Source organism: Chiroxiphia lanceolata, chromosome 13 (assembly GCF_009829145.1).
Source record: "Chiroxiphia lanceolata isolate bChiLan1 chromosome 13, bChiLan1.pri, whole genome shotgun sequence".
NCBI lineage: Eukaryota > Metazoa > Chordata > Aves > Passeriformes > Pipridae > Chiroxiphia > Chiroxiphia lanceolata.
The window spans coordinates 9855636-9879964 of NC_045649.1; the positions used below are offsets into that span (position 1 = coordinate 9855636).

A 24329-nucleotide genomic window follows, 5' to 3' on the forward strand; every position below is an offset into this window, starting at 1 on the left:
TGTCCCAGCAGAAGGCTGAGGACAGGGCAATATCCAGTAGCTGGCAGAGCTCCTGGCACCAACATCTCCAGCACAGCTTCCATGGTGAACTGCCCAGCCAGGGCCCTTCACTGCTGCCTGAGCATCTTCTTTCCATTGCACCATCTATTCTCTTCTTTCCTAACACTTATAACCTTCAGTAAGGACATATTTTGAGTTTATAAACTGTTGTCTTCGTTTACTACGTGGTGCAGTGTTCAGAAACATTCTTATCAAGGCAGTGCTGGTTTTCTCTTGCAGCTGAATGGAGTCATGAGTCACTTCTTTTTTAGATTAGTAGCTTGTTGCCCAGTGTGGAGGCTTTTAAGAACAGGTACAAAATTGTTGACTTCTATATAGAAGAAATGAAAATGCATTGTGGCCTACTCTGTAGCAGAAATTAAAGTTTGGGGAGTTTCATGGCAAAATGCAACTTTGGTAGAATGCTTATTTGAAAGGTATAGTGGCTCATAGTAGATTATGAACCTTTATTCAAGGAATTCGTTGAAATTTTTCAATAGCATACTTTTATTGGAATACTTCATTTTTTTTCAGGAGAAGGTTAAAATAACGAATTTTTAGATGGGCTTTTTTCCTCCCATGTAAAAAACTCCATGTAGAAATGGCTTGATTTCAAATAAATTTAATTAGGTTTTTTTACAATATCCGATTCTTAATTTTGCAGAATATCCTTTTGATCTGTAAGTCATTGATCCAAAACAAGGGTTGTAGCAGCAGAACCAACTCCATCAAATAAGTTAGCATGCCTTCTTCACAAAAGCTGCTGAGGGTACTTAAGTCATTCTGTATTTTTATTATCACTTACTTTCAGCTGACAAGTTAATAAGTCCTAAGGATCTGGACCCTGTTGGACGGTACGTAGCTCCCCAAGACCAGCGGAATGTGAGCATGAGATTTTCAAATCAGGTAAGCATAGGCTTAGTTTTAAAATATTTTCACTGAGAAATTGTCATCTACATGTTATGTATAGTCTTCTAATATTACAGTTAAAGTGCAAGGAAAATATTAAGCGTATATACATTTTCTGAGTTGATGGAGGATTGCTTTTAAAAGGAAGATTTATAACGTCTGCAGTTCTGGGGAAGTGATACACATTTGCCTTCAGATTAAGCAATGCAGTCAAAATGATACGGAAAATATAAGTTTAAATAGTTACTAATAGATAGGTATGTTTCTTTGAGTTATAAGTTATACCAGGAATGCAAAAATTTTATTCCTCCGAAACAATTTCAATGTATTCATATTTTTTTTGTATTTAGAGCTCCTAAGACCTACAAGGATTAGGTTCTTTTTTTTGTGTGGTTGAGACACCATCCCTGGGGGTATTTAAAAGACATGCAGATGTGGCACTTAGGGACAGGGTTCAGTGCTGGGCTTGGCAGTGTTGGGTTAGCAGTTGGACTTAGTGATTGTAAAGGTCCTTTCCAGCCCTAATGATTCTATGATTCCATGTTCTCCTGTATTTGGATTAAATGCACAGCAGGAATGAGTGAACAGGGATGGGGAATGCTTGAAAACGTGGTTCATATGTAGGGGACTTCTTTTATTAACGAGGTGAGAACTTGTATGTATGGAAGCTAAAAGATGTATTTCAGCCGTTATGTTTCCTTACATAAGGAATATGTATTTAAGAAGTCCCTTGTTCAGCATTGTGAATTTGTTATTGAAGCATAAAAGATGAAGTATTTCAGAACTGAATAATGTTTTTCTTGTTTTATCCAAATGCTGCTTAAGCCCTCAGTTTCCTCCTCTTTCCTGTTACCAAGGTAATCTGCCTTGCCTGGCTGTTGGTTCATTCATAGTGAGACTTTGATTGTTCATAGTGCAGCACTTCTGCCATGTTAATATGAGATAATGAAAGCTCAGTGACTTCATTTTTTCCCAGTTTTTGTCTGTTCTTACCTCATGGGTTATGAATACAACAGAACTTGTGAGCTGCTGATACCACGTGCCCTTTTAGGAGTGCCCTCAGAAGAAGCCTGTATTGAGTCAGGGTTACTGCAGCCCATCCAACTCTTCTTCCTTTGATTCTTCAAACCAGGAACTTTTCACGTGCCACAGCTGAACACTTTGAAGAAGATGAGGGTTTGTTCTAAAGGCACTGCATCACTCATCAGGAAATGTTTTAGCAGAAAAGCATTTTTACTTCTATTTGGGGTACCCAATATATGATAGGGAATTTCCAGATCTTCAGAGAGAAGTAGCCTCTGCCCTAAGAGCTTCTCAAAAGTGATAATAAATAATACACTTCCAGGAGCTGTGTCCATATGTTTCCTCTTGGGGGAATGCCAGTGTGGTGCTGGAGCAGGGCTCTCTTTGCTGGTTTTAGTCTATGTTCCAAAACACAACAAAATCCAACAACAGTCAGAGGGGTTCTCCTTTTGCTTTACAGTGCTAATGGTCAGGTTAGGTCCCATTCATAAGGTAAAAAGAAAGTGGAATCATCCATACACCATTTACTTTATTGAAAGAAGATAATGCAGGGAATTCTAGTTCAGTGAGGAGGACTCTTTAGAACTGGATTCCTTAGAATAGCTTATTTGGTTACTCCTTTTTACTGTCTGTATTCAGCAGAGATTATAACACAGTTTTGGTTGTTGCATTCTGTTTTGGGGAATGTAGTGTAGAAGGAGGCCTGGATGGTAACAACATTTGAGAAATGAGGTAGGATGGGGATTTTCTGGATTTGTTTTGCATTTTACTGGCACATGTGAAAGCTGATTTATTGCTGTCTTATGTTTAATTTCATATTTAACAAAAAATCATCTTACTAAATTGCCATAGTAAGACTAATTTATCTGCTGGGTTATGTTGAAATATGTGTTTAGGGTTACAATTAATTGTATTCTTTTAGTGTTTTGCTATGTAGACTTGACAATCATTTGTGAGGACTTCAGTTACTGTGAATTGAGGTTAATACCTATTGATGAAGAGAATTGGGAAAAGAATAGTTAAAATAATAGACTGCTTATTTTTTTATTTTCAGGGAAATAGATAATGTGTAAAGAAGGAACTAAAATTATTAAGTGGAGGTAGACTGAGATATTTTTAGATTTTTCAGCTACCCGAGTTATGTTTAGGGTTGGAACACGTCTAATTTGGATGGTTTAGAGAGATTGTACCATATTGGATGATTTGTTTTGTCATGATAATTATAAACATATTCGTGCTTTCATTCCTGTTAATACAATTGTCTATGACAGTTAACACAATTCTGAATGTGTCCAATGCTGGTTTGGGATTTGAGGCACACGTGTGTGCAGGCTGTGTTTCATTTAACGAGCCTGGTGTGTCAGTAACAATGGCCACACAGTGTTCAGCAGGGTCCAGCTGCTTCCAGGAGCATCTGTGCTCTGTGACAATGGGGTTGGAGTTCAGTAGCAGCAAGGTGAGTCGTTTGGGTCAAGTACAGTGTCTTCTGTTGTGGGCTATTTCTGTTTGCCTCACCTTGCTCCATATGCTTGGAAAGCCCAGTAGGTGTAATTTCCACTGGTGTACTTGGATATTGTTCCCAGTTTCTCACATGCTCAGAATGAATGGATTTTTTTCAGAGTTCTGAGACTTCCTGGCACTGTAAGCAGAGAGGCATATAGTGATAACATCTGTCCAGAGAGAGTGCAGCAAAAGACTAATATTGAGCTGCTTTCTCTGCTTGTGCCAGGGACGGAGTCAAGGATTTTTGCCTTTATCCTACCTCTGATGGTTTATAACCTTGTTAAAAAACTATGATTTTTTAAATTTTTTTTTTTTATTCTCCTTTTTGGAGAGGAAAAAGAAATAATCAGTATTTTGTCTTGGCCTTCTGAGATATATTTATCATCCACACAGCATGCAGAATATAGTTGAAAACAGCCCCTTCTGCCCACTATCCAATGTGGAAAGGGAAGGCAGAAGGTTGAGCCTGGGCAGGGGGGGTCTGTTGTTCTGTCCTGGGGAGATGGTGATTAATGTTGTGTGAACAATACCTGACCTTGCCTTATTAGACAAATGTGAAAGCCAACACATTAAAATGGAACTTTTAACAACAACAGGATTTATTTAGTGAAATATTTAGGAGTTTAATGCTTTTCCACATCTCTTTTTTAAAAAAAATATACAGCAAATGCTATCTAGAACTGTCGTTATTGAAAAGGGCGACACAGTTTTTTGTGTTGTATCAGTTATTTTGATCTGTGTTTCTTTAGGCTGTACTTGTCATTCTCCAGACTGTGACATGTCAAATGACAGTGAAAGTAATGTTACATGTTTAATGGTACAGCAGTCCTGTAGTTGTACAGCAATTGCAGTTAAAATTTTCCACAATACTTTTAAGGGTCTAACAAGTTTTCCCACAGATTTTGTGTTGTGCCAGTTGTGCTGCAGATGCAGTTTGCATAGTTCTGGGAGGTGTTAGAACCACCACTTATCGACTGCTCCAAATGAATCGTGTCCTTGGGCACGGCTGTGTGTGAGAGGAATTGGTTCTGGGATTGGAGAGGGATGTGCCTCACTGGTGATGTGGAATACATGGATTTGTGTACAACTTACAGTCTGTGGTTACAAAGTCCTGCTAACTTCATCATTGATAGAGTAATAAATGAGTCTTAACTTGAAGACTACCCCCCAGGGCAGATCACAGGCTGTCTATGAATCAGTACAGTCTTGTTTTCAGATGTGTGTGTGGGGGCTTTGCTTTTTTTTAATAAACAATTATTATGGTAAAGAATTGGTTTGAGTTTTCCTACTGTTTGTATAAATGCAAGTAATGGCACAATGACCTTATTCTGAGCAGTAAAATCTTTTAATGTCACTTGAACTTCTGACTTCTTCATCTGGTCTCTTTGTGCACATACTTCCATCACAACTTATTTCATGTGGCAAAAAGTCCAAAATCTGTAGTGGAAGTGTAGTGCTGACAGACTTCTGGGAGAATGTTATCAAGAATTTCTTCTGCAAATCCCTAAGATCTAACTTGATATCAAGGCTCACAGATGCCTGAGCAAGCAAGCATTCACTCTGAGCTTCCTGTTCTAAATCAATATATCCATCTCTCTTTCGTCACGGAAAATGCTGTCTTTTTATACAATTGATAGAAGATGTGTTTACTTCTGTTATTTGTGTTCTGCCAGTTTCTAGACAAGAGGAGACAAAAACCACTTTAGCAATGAAAGTGTGAGCTGCTGTTAGTTCTGTTGATTTTGCAGCTGTTGAATGCCAGGGAAGAAAGGAACAAGGAATAACTTGGACATGCCATTTTCTAGCTCGTAGTGCTGCTGCCACTGTGATAAGAAAGGTGAATTGCCACTTCAGGACCCAGGGAGCTGAGTCAGTGCTTTCACCCAACATGCTGAATTCTCTCCTGTTTGCATAGTTGCCTGATGTCAAATACTTCATGTTTGAAATAAATACTGGTATCAGTGTAATAAACAATGTTTATTACACCCGTCTGTTTATTAAACCTGTCTGATTGCAATTTTTCAGAGTTGTTATTTCTAAGTGAATTTTATTGATTACCCAAAAAGCTGAACTATTTCACTCATTACAAAAATGTGTATCAAAACATTAGGTTGTATCAGGCCTATATAAGTGATACATTGATTAGATAAGTTCTAAATTTTTGTATGAAATTTAGTGTTTTTTCGTATGTGATTCTTTTTAATTAAAAACCCCAGACTAATCCAAACAGTGATTACCAGAAATCTGTTTATTAATGATTCTCCAAAATACATCTCTTGCAGAGTCTTAGTGATAGGACAGTCTTCCCATAGTTTTGAGTTGACAAGTTTTAGTGCTATGGTGTTTGTTTGTGCTGTAAGAAAAAGAAATGCAGACAGTGATGTCTGTCGTAGTTGTGAATTGTTCAAATAGCCATTGTCCCTGTTCATGCTATATTGAACAAAATCTTTAATTAGCAATGCTAATAATGTTTTTTCCATTATTTTTTAGGGTCCTTTAGAAAATGATTTGGTAGTACATGTGGCCCTCATAGCAGAAAGTCAGCGGTATGTATTTACTTTTATTAAGAATGTATGTATTAGGGAAGGGTTGAACAATAGATATCTTAAATGGTGTAGAATAAAATACTGCTACTTGCCAAGATAACTGTTAAAACTAAGACTATTCTGTGATTTGTCATTAAATTTGTCCTTATTTCATTTGTAGCTTACAAGTTTTTCTGAACACATATGGAATCCAAACTCAGACCCCCCAGCAGGTGGAACCAATTCAGATATGGGCTCAAAAAGAACTTGTCAAAGTAAGGAATTTTGCATTTAAGATTTTTTTTATCTAACTATACCTTTCTTTTGTAGAAATAAGAATTTATATCAAGCTATTAGACTTGTATCTCCCCAAGCTTGTTATCTACCTCTTTTGAATGGCAGTGAAATGAAAAGAGAAAGAAGAGGAAAACAAGAAAATGGGATAAGATACATGGAGTATAACTCTGTAGTGGAAGTATAGCACAGGAGAGGAGCAGAATACTCTGTAGGCACAGACTGATAAAAGAAAAGGGAACACACAACAGATGGTGTGCAAGACCACTGTAGTTCGGTTCATGCTCATAAATCAACCCAACAGTCTGGTCTGCTTTCACAGCCATTTCTTGCTATTAGCAGATTTAATAATCTAGAATTGAAGGGCATTTTAATAAAAGAAAAACCACACCTGCTTGAAGCAGCTGGACTTGCATGAACCATGCACTGTTCAGTGCTCTAGTGCTGAATCAGAACTGATGCTTTGATTGTAACAGGTCAAGAGGGAGTACTATTGCTAGAAGACAAAACATCTTTAGTAGTTGTCTTCAAGGAAAGAACCAATGTTACAATGCTAATGGAGTTCTGGTTTTGTTAAGAAAGCATTTTCTGCTTTTCATTCTATCAAAATGAAGGTTGTTTTAGTGTTAAATTGTCATGTCTGCTGCCATTTTTCTAGTCTCCATTATTTCCTACAAGCAGAGGTTGAACTTTGTTTGGTTTTGTTATGCAAGGATGGGTCATTTAAAGCTGTTCATGTTCTAGTGGCTCCATTCCTTTCCCACTTGAATACAGTTACATAGCCTGGATGAACAGGTCGTGTAGGTAATTTTGTTTTCTCTTTTAAATAATTCTTGCCATTAACGCAGAAACATAGGCAGGATCAGGAAGGCCCCAAGCTGACAGCAATAAAAAGCTATTGAGTGTAATGTTTGTTCAGGTGTTTGTTTTCATTTACTTCTGAATTATCTTCCTATAGCATAAAGAAAAATTGAACTTCGGAAAATGTTCAGAATTCTAAAAATTCTGTAGTAATGGTGGGTTCCTTACCTAAAACTGCCCAAATAAGGAAGAATTACACCTTTCAGTCAGGTTTATCTGGAGTGTTTATACTGTGTTGCTCACAGCTTAGTTGTTTTCTTATGGTTTTATTTTCATATACCGTAATAAATGAAGATTTTTTCTTTCATATGTACTAGGCATACATAAATAAGAGTCAAGCTATGAATAATGAGATAATTCCCTTTTGTTTGTGTTGTTGATGCTTTAATTTTGCAGGCTTGTACTAAAATTAGAATATAGATTTTCAAAGACTTCCTATATTCCTCTTTTACCTTTGTATCTACACTGGAAAAAACATTACAGAAGGCAAAATTGGCCAGACAATTAATGCAAATGATCCTTTAAAAAAATTATTTCATTAAGCAAATTGAAAAATTTTAATTATAAAGATTAAAAAAGTAATAGGAGTAAGAAGGTAAAAAGGAGACCTAATATAGGAAACCACAAGTTTTAAAAAACCCCCACAAATAGAAATAATGACCACATTTTAGGAATTGTTTTCTAATCAGAGCAGAATACGCACAGCTTGCTTTGTAAAATGTGGCAGGAGCATAGGAAAAGCTGTTTTTATCAGTTTTCATGATTCTTCCTTACAGGCTTACTTTCATTTGGGAGTCAATGAGAAATTGGGATTATCTGGAAGACCAGACAGACCTATAGGGTGCCTTGGAACATCAAAGGTTGTTCAAGAAATGTTTATATTCCTGTTATTGATGTATATTTTAGATAAGCATTGAGTTATTCTCTGAATTATTTTAAACATAATTGAAATTAAATTTTATTTTATGCATATATCTTACTTTCAAGTCCTTGTATTTGAATACTTGACTGAATGGGGATAAAAAATTAAATATGTAGGTTTTATATTATTTTTTTAAATTCAGCTGTTCTACAGTGATTATTACTTTGATAGTTTCAAAATAAATTTTCATTTTCAACTACTTCAGTGCTTCAGATATTTTAGAGAAAAGATTAATGGAAGTTTTCTCTCTCAACAGATCTATCGAATACTGGGGAAGACTGTAGTTTGCTACTCCATCATTTTTGATCTCAGTGATTTCTACATGTCTCAGGATGTTATGATGTTGATTGATGACATTAAGGTATTTGTAACTTCTCCTTTGAGAAAGTGACAAAAATAGAGCCTGTAGAAGAATAAACTGGGAAGTCTGATAAAACAGAAGACTGAAATGGGAACACTCTGTATGTGTGTTCTTTTAATACAAAAATAATCTTGCAGCTGGGAAGTGTTTTAAGATGACTATCCTGTCAGCCCAATATGAGTTCTAGTGAGCATTTCTGTCTGACAGAAAAACTGCCCCAGAAGCGATTGGGAATGCTGTAGGGCAGCAAGCAAATTATCATTGGTTTCTTTGGGAAAACAAATGTTCTTGGCTGAAAAGAGGGATGAGACTGATGTTATGGGAGAAGCCTTACATGGAAGAAATACTACTTGATTTTACACAAATATTAGAAGTTGCCTGCCTGTAAGGTGGGCAGCAGTGCAGAGCTTACCTGCCACGTGCCCTGGGCTTGAGCAGCTACTTCCAGTGCACAGGAGGTGGCCCTGGTTATTCCACACTAGTGGCTGGGATTCAAACCCTGGATCCCCATGTACACTTCCTAGGTCACTGCATGTAGTTCAATACCCTGCACTGTCTCATGGTTTACTCCATGGTTGATATACAAGCTTATGAGTATTTTCAGAACACTTATGAAATAGCAGGGCTTGAAAAGCAGCTTGTATCCCTTGAAGAAATCTGTTCGTGATGGATTAGATACAGTGGTTTTAACCTGTTGGGTGTTAGAGTGCTGTTATTTTGAGACAACTCTTTTAATGTCTTGTACTGTATGTTGTGGTACATTGTGCTTGTGTTTTGTTGTTTTATGATTTTCTGTGACCAACATATTTTCTCTTCCCTAGAATGCCCTGCAGTTCATTAAGCAGTACTGGAAGATGCACGGTCGGCCCCTGTTTGTGGTTCTTATCCGTGAGGACAATATAAGGTAGAGAGAGATAAAAGCATGACTTGCATATGTGGTATTTACCTAATTGCAAGATTAATGGAGTTCTGTTTCAAATTTCAGAGGGAGCAGATTCAGTCCAATATTAGATATGTTGGCAGCCTTTAGAAAGGGAGTTGTTGGAGGAGTGAAAGTTCATGTTGACAGAGTACAGGTATGCTGGTTTTTTCTGAATGTTATGTCCTTACCTCCTAATATGGGTACATGTATTCTTACTACTTTTGGTTTTTATGTGGTTCTAAGGATTTTATCTAGTATCATAAAATTAAGGAGTCAAGACTCAGGACATTTGGTACACTTTGGTTTGTCTCAAAAGAAACATGGGGGTTTTTTAATTCCTTTTGATGAGTCTTTTGAAAGTCAAAATCTTCACAGAGGATTTTCAGAAGGGAGAAGGATTTTTTTATGTTAGGCAGTCTTGTGAAATTACTACCAAAGGATAAAGGCAGAGTGTCAAGCACTGAGGGATTTCTTTTGATTAGATAATCAACGAGGGGGGAGAAAAGGTGCTTCACATATATTAAAATTCTTACAAGAACTAAGATCTGGTTTTAACATCTTTGCTGTTTGAATTCATCTTAAAGCAGGAACGTTTATTCATTAAAATGTGAAAATTACTGAGGTGCTGATTTTACATAATTGTATGTGCTAGTTCATCTTAGTTTACGCCTATTGAAGAACCCTTTCTTTGTAAGAGAGACCAAAGACGCAGTTATGACTTCTTGTTCCCTAAAAAATCATTAATTTGTAGAAGAGCTGGGTCATTTTTAAAGGAAATGCTCCTACCTGTGACGGTTCAAGACATCCTTGGAATCTCTAAATATTTATGTATTTCTCCTGGTCCTGTATAGGTCATATTGTCTCTCCTGGTACCATTGACTCTTTCTATAGCAAAGGTCCAGGGAGAACCTTTCATTTGGCTACAGCATTTGTCATTGTGGTTTGGTTTGTTTATTGGTTTTTATAACTGCAGGGACTTTCTTGCATTGCATTGATTCAACTGGTGTGTTATCAGGCAAGAAATTTCTCCATCTATATGTGCCCTTATTTTAAGCACTACACTGAACAACTGTCAGGGAATAAACTTTTGCTTCCATACTCATGGACCTTCTGGAAAAATCCTTTTTTTAATATAAAAAGTAAGGAGCAGTTTTAAAGGGTTTAAGGTGTTGACAGTCACTGGTCTTTGCTTTATTTATTAACCACTAAAACATGGGAAAACTACAAACAAATGTTTGTTTCACTTTAAGGCCAGTGGAGATGGTAGTGGGTGCCTTTCCTGCTGGGATACAGTGTCCCTTCTCCAGCAGTTGAACTAGAATCTCTGTCTTATTGCACAGTTGTCACGTTTTGTTAACAGTCTTGTTTCATTATAGGAAAGGATTTGGGAAAAGAACAAGGGACATGTCTAATTCCTGGTGTTTTCTTGAATAATTCATCTATTCTAACAAAATATATATTGATCTTTGTGAACTGTATTCAGCTGCTTCATTTAGATGCACATGGTAAACGTGCCTAGAGAGAATGTGTGTCTCTAACTGGGTGAATGCTCTTTTTTTCCTGTAAAATATACCAAATCTGATTTCATTTAAAAATATGTATGCTCAGAAGATTTGCAGCTCTTTTCTGATTTTTCCCTTCGTTGTCATCCTGTGTTCAAGCAGATGTGCAAGGCAGAGAATGAATGACACTGTAATAAAGGCAAAGCAGGTTTTTTTATATTCAGTCATCTCACAGTGTAAGAGATCAATATTTTACTGCAGCTCATGTACAAGGAAAATGGAATATAGAAGTTCATAATACACACTCAGTTTTACTTAGCTAATGAGAACCATCCAAAGCAGTCTTAAAAATGCTGTAGTACAATACATTCCCTCTGGCAGTAGATAAATAGGGAATTCACATAAATTCAGAAGGAACAAACAAATACATCAGATAAATGCAACATTTGGTTTCAGGTATGTAATCTTTTGAGGTGCATGTATTTGTAAGCTGCATTTGATGTGCAAACTTAGGGCAGGCATGCTTGGATTAAGGAATGACTACAGAGCAGGAATGTTGTTGTGTAGTGTTTGCCTGAAACATCTCTGAGACTGACAGGAAAACCGCCCGTCCTTCAGCAATCCGTGAAATAATGAGCAATATGATCCAGAACATGGGTATTGTGCAGGACTCGAATGCAAATCCTTGATCTCAGGTGTTTTCATCAGACTCGAGTTTTGGGGGATGGACATTGCTTGATGAAGCCATAAATTGCAGGCAAAAGAACAACAAAACACCAGCGAAGAAGAGACAGCAGCCTCAGGAGACTTCTGCTGTCTTAAGCTGTCATTTTCCTTATGAGAGAGGAAAAATACTCTGAAAGTGTAAAAATATTTGGAACTGTAGATAAAGAAACTACTTTGTCAGTTGAAACCACCAGCAACATACTGAAATCAAAAGACAGTTATATAGTAATGTACATATTTTTAAATTTTTTTCAATTTTTCGTTTCAGACATTAATATCTGGAGCAGTTGTTGAACAACTTGATTTCCTAAGAATCACTGAAACAGAAGAGTAAGGCTATGTGTAAATAGTAACAATGTGGTATTTGATAGTTAAAATATGTTCTGAACTGTGAAGAAATGAAATACTTATTTTTCAGGGCTCCTGTATTTAAGAGTTTGGAGGAGTTGGATCTCCCAAAACATTCAAAAGTCAAGAGACAGTCTAGTACTCCAAATGCTTCTGAACTTGAGCAGCAACCAGATGTAAATATTAATGACTGGAAAAACAAGTCAACATATGAGATCCTGCAGAAACTTAATGTAAGAAAACTTGATAAAAATACAGTGTAACTTCGTTCCTGTGAAATAAGAAATTCTGTGTCGATATTCTTTTTAAGAGCAGCCTCCTTAGGTCAGCATTAGTGTCATGGTCAGTGTTAATAATGCAGCTAATAACATCAAATGTGTGATGTTCCTCTTCATACTCGGAGAACCTTCCTCTTTACAGTCCTTCATCTGAGCATCCCAGAACCCTCTGGCCCTTTGTGCTGTAACTGCTGCCTGTCAGTTGTCCCAGCTACCCCAATCATCTTTGGTCCTAAATGACCACTTAGAAGGGGACCCATTTGTTATGTGTCTTAGGAATAGATACTTTATTCACAAACTGAAATTCAAAAGGCTTGAGTAGTGAGTATTCACTTGGGTGGACTGGGAACTTCTTAATGACATCAAGGGAAAGTTCCCATCTGGTATTTTTCCTGTAGATAGAGGAAAACTACCAGTATCTGTTCTAGATCTAGTGTTTGATTTGAAACCACAAAGTATTCTGCTTGGTTCCCTATGTCATTACAAGCATTTCTGCTGTAAATGAAAGGACCTGAGAAAGAAAAGTCAGAAAATATTTCCAAGGTCATATTATCACAACTTAATATGAAGCACAGAGAAGCCTCTGCAAGCAGCGGTGACAAGGATACAGCACACATAGTGTATGAAATAGTTGTGAAATCCCCTTAAAAACAACATTTGTAGACTTTTCCCTAAATTAAAAAAAAAAAAAGGCCCTTTGGCTGCACTTGAAATTTTTAATAGCTGTTCTGGTTTTGCTTCACTGAAAATCTGAAGGCTATTTGTGGTTTTGTTGTTGCTGTTTTTTTTCTTTTTTAAGGACTGCAATTGCCTAGCAAGTCAAGCATTACTCTCAAGTATATTGCTTAAAAGGGAAGGACCGAATTTTATCACCAAGGAAGGTAAGAGCTTCTTTCATTTGACTATTCAGAGTATTTGAGGAAGCAGATGTATGTTTGGTTGCAATGAACATGAATAATAGCTGTGCATGCCAGCAGTTGTGTAGCTGTTTTCTCTGCCATTTAAAGCAATTTCTGCATTAAATGGGACATGCAAATTCATAGCGTGGTGGGGAATGAGCTGCTGAATGTATGAACTCTTTTAGATTGTTTGTAGGCCAGTGCTCTATCTAGTTGTAATTTTCAGTGCATAGATTAAAAAAATAGAGGATTTGACCTTGTGTAGAAAACTCAAACTTAAGACAAGTCTGTATGTCTGTAACGGTATAAAATATATGAATCTTTATACTTAATTTTTATTCTACTTTGATGTAATCTGACTTCAATGTATCTGTGAAACCTACTCTAATTTTTTATTATGGCTTTTTATTAGAGCACAGGATTTAAATTCCTGTAAAATAATTCTCGGAAGGCTACTGAGGCTCGTGGCCTTTGTGCTGCAAGTTTTGGTGTTTTGTTTTTTTCAGACTGCTTATTAGCTGCCTTTGTATATAAGAACACTCCTCAGAAAAAGAGGAATGTTCAGATCAAATAATATTCTCTTACTTATTCACCAAGGAGTGACTTAGCACCTCATGTTATTGAGCCCTCCTTCTTAATTTTGGTGTCAGCTGAGTCTTGTGATGAAGAGCTGTCATTTTGACATAAGCATACATTATATCTGTATTGCTATATTAAAAATGTCATAGAATCATGAAATATCCTAAGTTGGAAAGGACCCACAAAGTTCATCCAAGTCCAGCTTCCAGCCCTTCACAGGACACTCCTAAGAATCCCACCCCGTGCCTGAGAGCATTGTCCAAACGCTCCTTGAGCTCTGTCAGGCTGGTGCTGTGCCCACTGCCCTGGGGAGCCTGTTCAGTGACCAGCCACCCTCTGGGGGAAGAACCTTTTCCTAATATCCAACCTAAACCTACCCTGACTCAGCTTCAGGCCATTCCCTGGAGTCCTGTCCTCGGTCCCCACAGAGCAGAGATCGGTGTCTGTCCCTCCTCTTGCCCTCCTGAGGAAGTTGTCCCTGCAACGAGGTCTCCCCTCAGTCTCCTCCAGCTGAACAGACCAAGTGCCCTCAGCCGCTTCCCCCAAGGCTTCCCCGCAAGGGAAAGTCTTCGTATCTCTCCTTTGGACACTTTTTAATATCTTTCTTATGTTGTGGTGCCCGAAACTGCACTCAGTACTGGAAAACAATGTCAAGTGGAATAAAATTCATTGGCTGACACCCAGTGTATTGTTGCAGGTTGTGGTTGGAATCTGCACATTAGGCCCATGTAGCTTTTCTACCAGTTACCTGTACTGTTGTCAGGTTTTGAGAGCCTCAGGAGCTTTCTTTTAGACCTTTGTAGGTTGTGTTCTTTGCTCTAGAAAAATCTCAAGGCAGATTTCCTAACCTCTGTAAGCAACCAACATTACCACTTAATGACTATTGGATCACTCCGTTGAAATCATCTGTGTAAAAAAAAAAAAAAAAGTGCTGTTGTGCCTCTGACGGTTCAGAACTAACTTGTAGAGACCTTTTTGTGCCATCCCACATGAAATGATGCGTGATGATAACCTTTTTAATATGCACTTTGTATTAAACAGTCTGAGTCACTGACTGAAAGTTCCCTGCATCCCACGACTGGAGACTACTGAGACTGACATTAAATAATCACACAGTCAATAAAACCTAAATCTAAAAAGAGAAGCAGAACCTTGGGTTCTGCAATTTGAGTATGTACCTTATGATGGGATGTACCTTTATGGGCCAAATCTGCATGTAGATTAATATTCCCCAATATATGGCAAGAATGGGTGATATCATGAGCATCTCTATATCATAAGCAGCAAATTCAGCTGAAATCTGGTTTGGCTTCTTGCATAACAACATTTGCTGGGAGACAGGGGACTTGATTGCATCTAAATTTTAGATGTTAAGCATAATAAAAAAGTGCTTTACTAAAGCAGATTCAGAATTAACTGATCTCATCAAATTAACTTATTACTACTAAATGAAAACCTGTGCATTGTTTTTGCTTATGTTTCGTTTGTTTTTTTCTTTTTTTTTTTTTTGTTAAATGCATTTAGGTACTGTTGCTGAGCATATTGAAAGAATCTATAGACGAGCTGGCAGCAGAAAGCTCTGGTTTGTATACACATATCATGTTCCTTATGTTTTACACCGTTTTTTTGTCCTAATGTGTTTATAGAAAGTAAGGCTGGATCCTTACACACTTAAAGGGGGAAAAATGACAGCTTTACTGACAAAATGATGTTGGTGCATGGCAGCTGAAGATCTGGTTTAATATGCTTTAAAAAAATTAACAAATGTCTTCTTACTGTTATCTTCTAAAATAGAAAAATGATAGGCTGGTTTTGCACTGAGTGCAAAACTGCCAATGTACAATTCTCATTAAATTGAAATAATGAGAAAAAATTACTAATATTCTTACTTCTTACAGGGCATGATAAAATATTATCAATAGCTTTCTGTAGCAAGGCTGCTGATCAGATATAAATCAGTTAAACTGATACAATACAGATTTATTGCCCTGAATTAATTTGCTTTGAGCCTCACTTTGTCACAATAACTTTGAAAGGTTTTAGCAAACAGGTTGATATTTACATGTTGTTTATTAATTTCTTTGCACTAAAGCTCAGTAGAAATTTAATTTATTTTTATCAAAGAAATGAGTTGAGCCTGTCTTGAACTCTGTTCTGTCACTCTGTTAACTATTCCTAACAGAGCAGTCTGTAAATATAAAACTGTTTTTCATTTTTTTTTTGGTCTCTTCATACAGTTAAACGGGCCTTTGCCAATAATGAGGTAGAACCAAAATACCTTGGTGGTATTTTTTTGTAAATAATGAAAATCAAAAGTATTTTTAGAAACAAAATATGTAAACTATTTTTCATTTCTCTTCCATGATTGCCATGTGACATACATATAGGTTGGTGTTGCGCTACAGTGCTGCATTTGCACAGAAATTTTCTTCTTCTATAACCCCACATATTACTACTTTACTGGTACATGGGAAACAGGTAAAGTGCCCAGAAAGCTGAAGTGCAGCTCTGTGAGATTATTTTTTTGCTTATTTGCATTTTGATAGTATCAGCTAATGCATTTTTAAATGCTTTGCTCTTGACCTTAAGAAGTGTGTAGCAGTTTTCACAGGAATCAGCATCAACTGTTTGAGCTTTTACTAACACTATAGAATATTACAATTTGTTCCTTAACTCTGTGAATAAATGATTCTTAGTAGCCTCAAAACCTGTGCTAGAAAAGCTCAATTACAGGCCTGTTAGGTTTGTATTTTGTCAGGAAATTATTATTAAAAGTATTTGTATCTTTAGCCATCAACTGCATATATGGAAAAATGCTTTTCTTAGAAGTTGCAGCTTGTTTTGAGCCTAGCAGGTTACACAGGTCTCTTTTCATGTTACACATGCAAAATGTTACCTCAGCATGGAACACACAACAAAGCCTTGGTGTTACGTGTTGTACTTTCTCTTGCAAAATCTTTCTGACTCTTCCTTAACCTTGGTAATTTTTTAGTCTATTTATCTTGCAAAATGATGAAAATGTCTTAAAAGAGGAGCTGGCATCTCTTACCTGTCTGTTTTCAAGATGCTGCTGAGAAGAGAACAAGAAGCTTTTTATGGAGCTGGCAGTTTAATGATTTCTAACGAAATATATTATCGATCCACTAACCTATATCTAGACTAAAAAATGAAAATCCATAGGAGAGTACATAAAATCTGATCCAAATTCCACTTTATAAATAACGATGTATTCACTGAGTTAGTTTTGAGATCTCTGCTGTGGCAGACATTAATCTGCTATATGAATTCATTAAACTAGCTTGTGATATGTAGTGGGATTGCTCTGTTTTCTGCCCTCAGGTCTGTTGTGCGCTTCGCAGCAAGTCTTTTAGGTAAACTAGTGGACAGCCTTGCACCATCTATTACTAATGTTTTAGTTCAGGGCAAGCAGGTAAGTCTTTGCTCCTCAGAAATGTATTAAGGAATGATAACAGAGAAACTAAACAAATGGGTTTTTAATTTTGAAGGCCTCTGATGCTTCTTTTAAAAGTCCCCAATGGCTTAAAAAATCTTTACTGAAGAAGAAAAATCCAGAGAAAATAAAGATATATTTAATAATTGCATATGGAATTGGCTAATAATTCTATTTCTAATCAGTGACAGAATGGGAATGAAAAGACAGTTCAGCATTTGGGTAAGAGGGGAAGAGGCATGATTTGCATGAAACTCTTTAGGTTTAAGGTCTCTGGGGAGACCTTAGAACCCCTTCCATTGCCTAAAGGGGCTCCAGTAGAGCTGGAGAGGGACTTTTGACAAGAACATGCAGAGACAGGACAAGGGGGAATGGCTTCAAAATGAGATAGGGTAGGTTTAGATGAGATATGAAGAAATTCTTCGCTGTGAGGGTGGTGAGGCCCTGGCACATGTTGCCTAGAGAAGCTGTGGCTGCCCCGTCCCTGGGAGTATTCAAGGCCAGGTTGCATGGGGCTTGGAGCAGATTAAGGTCCCTTCCCACCCAAACCTTTCTAAAATTTATATATATATATATTCTCTTATTTCACAAAAGTTTTGAAAGACTTCTTTAATGAAAATGTAGCCATCCTCTGTAACTGAACATAAGACAACACGTGGGTGGCAGCTGAGCAAAAGGTCTTTCAGGATTTTAGTATTCTGTTTCAACAAAGTTTGATCAACAGTGTTTCTTCCTTTCCTAAGGAGGATGTAATTTTTTTTTCCCCAGCACAGTAATTTTAATTAAGGTCATGAATAGCTGCTTCCAAATAATGCTAATTGAATATTTATGTATTTTTGTATTAAGTATGTGTATGTGTATACTTGCTTATATGCAATGTTGTTGTGACAAATTTGTCTTTGTCCTACTCCAGACTGAGGTTTAGGTTTGTGCTTCTGGTGCTCCACAGCTGTAGAGGAAACTGCACCTGTGTGCAACATGATTTGAGGCTATTTGCAACTTTTTAATCTAACTTTTCTTCATTGATCACTTTATAGCAATGGTCTTTATTGTAGGAGAAAAACTAGTGTTGCTGTTTTACTGACAGCAGATTAAAAACAAACCCGAATTTTGACAAAATTCCTTTTTTGTGGTTAAACAATCCAGTAGCAGCAATATGTTTTCTTAAAATGAAGGCTGTAACTTTTAGGATGCTATTAGAAATAAAAAACCAGAACTATAAATTTGATTTTGAATTTAAAGTGAGCTTCACAGCTGAAATGTATGAAATGAAATACTGTCTAGACCTAATGTTACAGTTATGATTATAACCAAAGCATTTTTATTTTAATTTAGAAGAATATATTCCATATTTATTCTTGTCTTTAGTGAAGTTTATTACTTCAATAGCATCCAATTAACAGTATTAACAAGCATCAGCCATTGACATAAAATTATTTTTGTATTGTGCAATTTTAACAAGCAGAGCAGAGTTGATGAAGTTGAATTTCTGAATTGCTTCTCCAGTGCTTTTATTCCTGTCTGTATCTTCTGAATTGTTTTCAATATACTGTAGGTTACACTTGGAGCTTTTGGCCAGGAGGAAGAAGTTATTTCTAACCCCTTGTCCCCAGCAGTGATTAAGAACATAATCTATGAAAAATGCCATTTACAAGATGAAAGAGAAGCTGTAGTTCAGCAGGAACTTGTCATACATATTGGCTGGATCATCTCAAATTCACCTGAGCTGTTCAGGGGCATGCTGAAGATACGGATTGGGTCAGTAAAGTATCTCATATTGTTCTTTATTGCAGAAGAACATACATGCTTCAGATGTATGCAGATGGTTGCTACATTGCAGAAATGGTTTATGTAAGATGATGCAGCAGAACTTGTATACTTCAGTTTTAGGAAGCCTGCTTTAAATTAGTTTGCCAAAAACAGGTGCACAACTATTCTCAAATTTGGCAGTCAATAGTGTAAAGTGGAGGAGGAGCAGTCCTTGTAATGGTCCATTTGGAGCATTCCTACTGCTGATAAGGTGAACTAGAGGATTTTTTGAAGCTGGATCCCTGTAACAATGGGCCTTAGTGGGGTTGGATGCTGTGGGATTCTGTTGCTGAAAATTAATTTTTTTCTTCAAAACCACCTCAAACCAAATACCCTCACTCCCCAGCTGAACAGTATCCCTAGTGCAGACAACATACAACACTTCTTGACTGTTCATCAGCTGCCTGGTTGTCCAGTTCTATACTGTGGTCTGAGCCAGGAACCACAAAGCTGAATCAAGTTTAAAACATCATTTACCTAGTGGGTTGTTCTGTTTAGTTGACAAGGTGACCTACAAATAGTCTGTGCTGGAGCATTGTCATGTTCCATGGTATCTGTATTTACTCTGCTATCTACAGGAGTTAATTATTTTTCACATTTAGGAAGAGACATGCATTTGAATAAGCACTTCTTTGAAGAGGCCAGGTGCTACTGACTGAGATATACAGAATTAGTGAGCATGCTTTAAAAATCAGAACTTAAGTGTTCCATCTTCCATATTTTTTTTCCAGAGAGAAAAATATAGCATTTCAGCACTGGAGGTAGATACCAGCAGCCTTTTTTCAAGCGGACAAAATTCATATTTCCACTTTAGCAGTACATTCTAGTCATCATAAAATCAAAAATTTTTCAAATGCCTGTATTAGATTTGACTGGAACACATCTATTCTTTGGCACTGAAATGCTTTTCTGTCCCCTCTACAGATCCATGTTACTCTTCTTTCCTCCCCCTCCTTATTCTCTGTATCTAGTCCTTTTTGCAATTTTTTTTTTCTTTCTTCCAAGGTTAATGCTAGAGATTCAATTTCCTTTATTTCAGTGTTATCACCCACTCCAGTGAGCAAAATTAACCTTCTCACAGAAATGCCATTCCAGTTTGGTAATGATTTGATTTAGTGTCTTGTTATTGATTTGCTTTCAGGGTTTCATGTTGAAATAGATCAAGTTGCTGACAGGCCTATTACTGTAAAAACTCCCAACCTATGACTTCTACCCTTCTCTTATCAGTGAAGAGCTCAGTAGAAGGTCCAGTCTTGACTTTGCTATGGTTTGTAGGCCATTGCAAAGAGAAAATACTAGTGAGGGACTTACACACAGGCACATTTGAGTCATGAGTGAGGAAAGGAGAGATTCCTGAGCCAGTTGTGTTGTTAATCGTAATAACAAGAGAAGGACACTATTCCCCTGCTAAAATAAACGAAAGTAGTATGTTCTGCATAATGTAGTATGTCCATGTTGCCTAATCTTCTCTGGTGTCTTGCACCTCCAATGCATGGTCTTGGAAACATCAAATTTAAAGCAACGTTGGATCAGCTGGCTGGACATCTCCTCATTGCCTGTAGTTACTAAGAATTTTTTAGAAAAGACTGTGACTTGACTTACATAAACACAGACATTCTGCACCTTGTTGGCTGAATAATTGACCGTGGAATGTGACTAATACTGATAACAATGTAGCTCCCTTAAGAATATGCTGCATTTTGGGATAATCACAAAAAGGCTCTTTGATGTAAGCCAGACTTGATCAGGTGTTATATGATGGACTGTTTGAAGACAAACTAGTTAAGTTTCTTTTTCCTTTTGTTAGTAATACCTGCTTGAACTGATCCAATGTAGATGGTAAGAGACTGAGCTCTGTGCTCAGTTATTTGGCTTCAAATGTATCTGTACATTATTTCATCTTTTGATATTGCATTAGAGGCTGTAGCACTAGTTTTACATAATGTGCAGAATAAAACTCAGCATTTTCCTTCAATACTTTGCCAAGGTCTGCCTCTCCGATACCTAAGGCTAAAAATCGTCGCTGTTGCCATATTCTTATTGAATCACATTTTTTCAAAAGGGAGTAGCAGAAGAAAGTGTGACAGACTGCAAAAAGGAGTTTCAAAGGCTAAAAGTATAAATAAGCCCTGAAGTATTTTTAAAAGTAAAATCTTGTCATTTTAATGGCTTTTAAAAACTCTTCAGCAAAATGCATATATTGTCAGAGCCTAATTTTGAATAAGAATTTTAACATCAAAAGCCAGGTAAATGTTTGTCTTAATGAACATGGGATGTAGGGGATGAAGTCAAATCAATTTTTTGCAGTCCATTTTTTTAGTAGTCAATTGCAATCAATTTTTTGTAGTCAAATCAAATTTTTCTATGGAAAGCACACTCCACAACACATTTCTTAAAATATGTGCATTATCTCTTTCAGTTCATATCATGTTCCAGTCAAACAGTAGGAGTAGTAGAGTCTGATATTTTATGCATGTCCTGACAGCCAAATAGAAGGATCATGTGGAATTCTTATGAGCTATTTTATTAGACTAATTTTTCATATTTGGAAACTTTGTATTTAATTAGTAAATATATTCCTTCCATTGCTTCAGATGGATTATTCATGCTATGAAATATGAATTGAAAATCCGTGCTGGGGATATGCCAGCCAAGGACTTGTACCAGATGTCCCCTAGTGAAGTGAAGCAGCTTCTGCTGGATGTCCTTCAGCCACAGCAGCCGGGCAGGTAATGAGATGTGGGGGTTTGTGGCACCTGTTTTCATTCATAATCCACTGTTCAAGTGAATTTAGTTTCTGAACTGCTTTGCACACCCCTGAAATCACCAGGCATCTGTAATCAGTAATATACTTATTTAAGGAAAGGTAGGAAAATGCACTTTTTCATTCTTTTGTATGTGTCCAGGTTCCACAATTGTTTCTTTTATATTGTATGTTCCTTTTTCAGCTTTATCTTTGTGGAATTCTCTTTACTGTCACAGAAAAGAGATCTGTCTACTGTAAAATGAAGCATTACATTCTTTGACGTTGGGAAAGGAGCCAAAAATTACCCAATAACCTCTACTTAAGTAGCTTGTAAGAACAGTTTGTCTGCTGTTCAGTGCCCTCTTTCTTCTGGGTTATTAAATGAATTAAGAGCAGATGTTCTCTAGAATTCTTGAGAGAGTGGTACTGCGTGAAACTTGCCATCTTTTCTCCAAGCTGTAATCAGCTGCCAAAAAGAGCATTCACTGTGATACAAAGTATGCAAGACAAAAGTTAAGATTACAATATTTCCACTGAACTGTATTGATAAATTAGATTAATCTTTGGCACATAATACAGCTGATAATTTCCATAGTCCTTGACTGAATGGATGATGGCCTTATCTCTCAACAAAGAGGAAGTGCACAACATATCCTATTACTTGTGCTCCTGCTTCATTCAGAACACACCTGGTTTTTTCCCCAATCTGTAATACCTGAGAAACAAGTTCCTTAAATTGGTGTCTCATCTCTCAGTCCAACTGGCCATGTACTATATCTCCCATGTGCTTTTCAGTGTCTTGGTTGTGTTTATTTAAATTCTTGTGGTTTAGTTGCTGTCTCTACTCACGTTAATGCTGACATTATTCCCCTAAAACTGTAGCAGAACAACCCCTAGTCTCTCTTTGCAGCTTTTTCCATTATGTATTAGGCAGTTTAGGAAACAATTTGGTCAATCACAGTAAGCATTTCAAGCACCATTCATCATTAGAGATCTTACCTGAATTGCCACAGCAGATTCTGCTTTGATTCCTGTAACACAGGATAGATAGGTCAGTAAAGAGCACTCAGATGGATTTTCTGAGGATGAGAATTCTTTTTGGGGCTTATCTGAGTACAAAAGCTTGCCAGCATATCCTTCAAAACTTCCTATCTTTAACTTCTTCCTGTACAGAATTATAACTTGTTTTTCCTTGCCCATTAGTGACTCGTTTTTAGAAGTTCTCTTCCTGCCAGGAAGTACAGAACACTGTCTCCTTGCCTTTTTTTTTGGTGACAGTTTTTCCTACTCTTGTGATCTTTAGAAAAAAAATCTCTTCTAGTGACACCATATCTTGCTGCCAGTTAATTTGTCATAAAGGAAAGGCTAATGGTCTATTTACCTCCCCAACCAGTCTCTCCACCACCAACCTCTCTCCAAGTTTTCACAGAGGGTAAAATATTTGCAATTTTCCTACCTCTTACACTGGGCTCCAGGGTATGATACCATGTAGATGCATATATTACATATCTCACCAACAGAGTGCAGACTCCACAGATACTTTGAATCTATTTATGTAGGTTACAAGATTGCAGGTAACCTTTTTTTTAAATAGAGCATTGTTCTTTTAATGGTCCAAATAGTTATAAAACTCGTTTTGCTTTTTCAGTTTACAAGACTGTCTTCCTTGCCATGGTAAATGTGTATAGGTCAGAGTATTTTTGACATCTTCAAATGCTTCTTTCTTTGAATCAAGAAAACAACCTCTTATTTCTACCACCACTAGTCTTTCTGTTTTATGGAAGTTTTCTTGTCCTAATCCAAGGACAGAGCTGTACAGAGAGTAAGATGGATCTATCATAGTAGACACAAGTTTTTGGCAGTTAAATGACACATTGCTAGTGTCTCAAACTCTCTGGCTAAAGCCCCGTTGCTGTAATAATATTGTGAAGAAAAAAATAGGAAAAATAAATTCCAGACTTGATGGATGTAAGTGAAAGAGGGTGTGGACAGTACGCTTCTGAAGACAAACAAGATTTGTGATTTATGGCAAATGTAACTCAGTTTGTTCAAAGCTTTAGTTCAACAAAACCATTCTGTTGAATTTTCTAAATTTACAGGCCACTTGTTTTCTACACACCACCAGAAAAAAACCCCTACCTTCAGCAATTCTTACCTTTCAGCAAAAATTTCCGCTGAAATACGTTCTTCTAATGTGATTAGACATGATGGATTCGATCTGCTGCTGTTACTGGCCTACACTGGATAGATTTCACAGTTAATTCTTTTTCTCCAGTTACATAAAACAAACACACACCTAAGAATAACATTCTGATCTCTGCAGGCTGAGCATCTTTATTGTGTTTGTTTGGAGCGAACCTTACCTGAAAGCACATGTGCATAGTGAGACGTATTTGATGTCACTGCTCACCTTACTGGCTCACAGCACAGAACATGGCTTTGTTGTGCATCTGTAAGAGGTTTTCACGTGAGGTTCCCCCCTGTCTGCCCCCAGGAGCTGGCTGAACAGGAGGCAGATTGATGGTTCTCTCAACCGAACTCCGGCCGGGTTCTACGATCGGGTGTGGCAGATCCTCGAGAGGACCCCCAACGGTTTGATAGTGGCAGGGAGATTCCTACCACAGGTAAAATC

General features: G+C 37.1%; 1 protein-coding gene across 5 annotated transcripts in view; it reads left to right on the forward strand.

Annotated features, from left to right (window-relative positions):
• The window catches only part of PHKB (phosphorylase kinase regulatory subunit beta), a 67852-nt gene that overhangs the window by 38613 nt on the left and 4910 nt on the right, over window positions 1-24329 (forward strand). For all 5 annotated transcript variants that reach the window (XM_032701547.1, XM_032701543.1, XM_032701545.1 and 2 more), the window contains 15 exons: window positions 851-945; window positions 5965-6020; window positions 6181-6274; window positions 7931-8014; window positions 8333-8437; window positions 9259-9341; window positions 9423-9513; window positions 11856-11917; window positions 12006-12168; window positions 13013-13094; window positions 15216-15273; window positions 17031-17121; window positions 18698-18900; window positions 21546-21680; window positions 24192-24321. In XM_032701547.1, coding sequence (XP_032557438.1) covers window positions 851-945; window positions 5965-6020; window positions 6181-6274; window positions 7931-8014; window positions 8333-8437; window positions 9259-9341; window positions 9423-9513; window positions 11856-11917; window positions 12006-12168; window positions 13013-13094; window positions 15216-15273; window positions 17031-17121; window positions 18698-18900; window positions 21546-21680; window positions 24192-24321 — 1532 coding nt within the window. The remainder of the gene's footprint in view (window positions 1-850; window positions 946-5964; window positions 6021-6180; window positions 6275-7930; window positions 8015-8332; window positions 8438-9258; window positions 9342-9422; window positions 9514-11855; window positions 11918-12005; window positions 12169-13012; window positions 13095-15215; window positions 15274-17030; window positions 17122-18697; window positions 18901-21545; window positions 21681-24191; window positions 24322-24329) is intronic.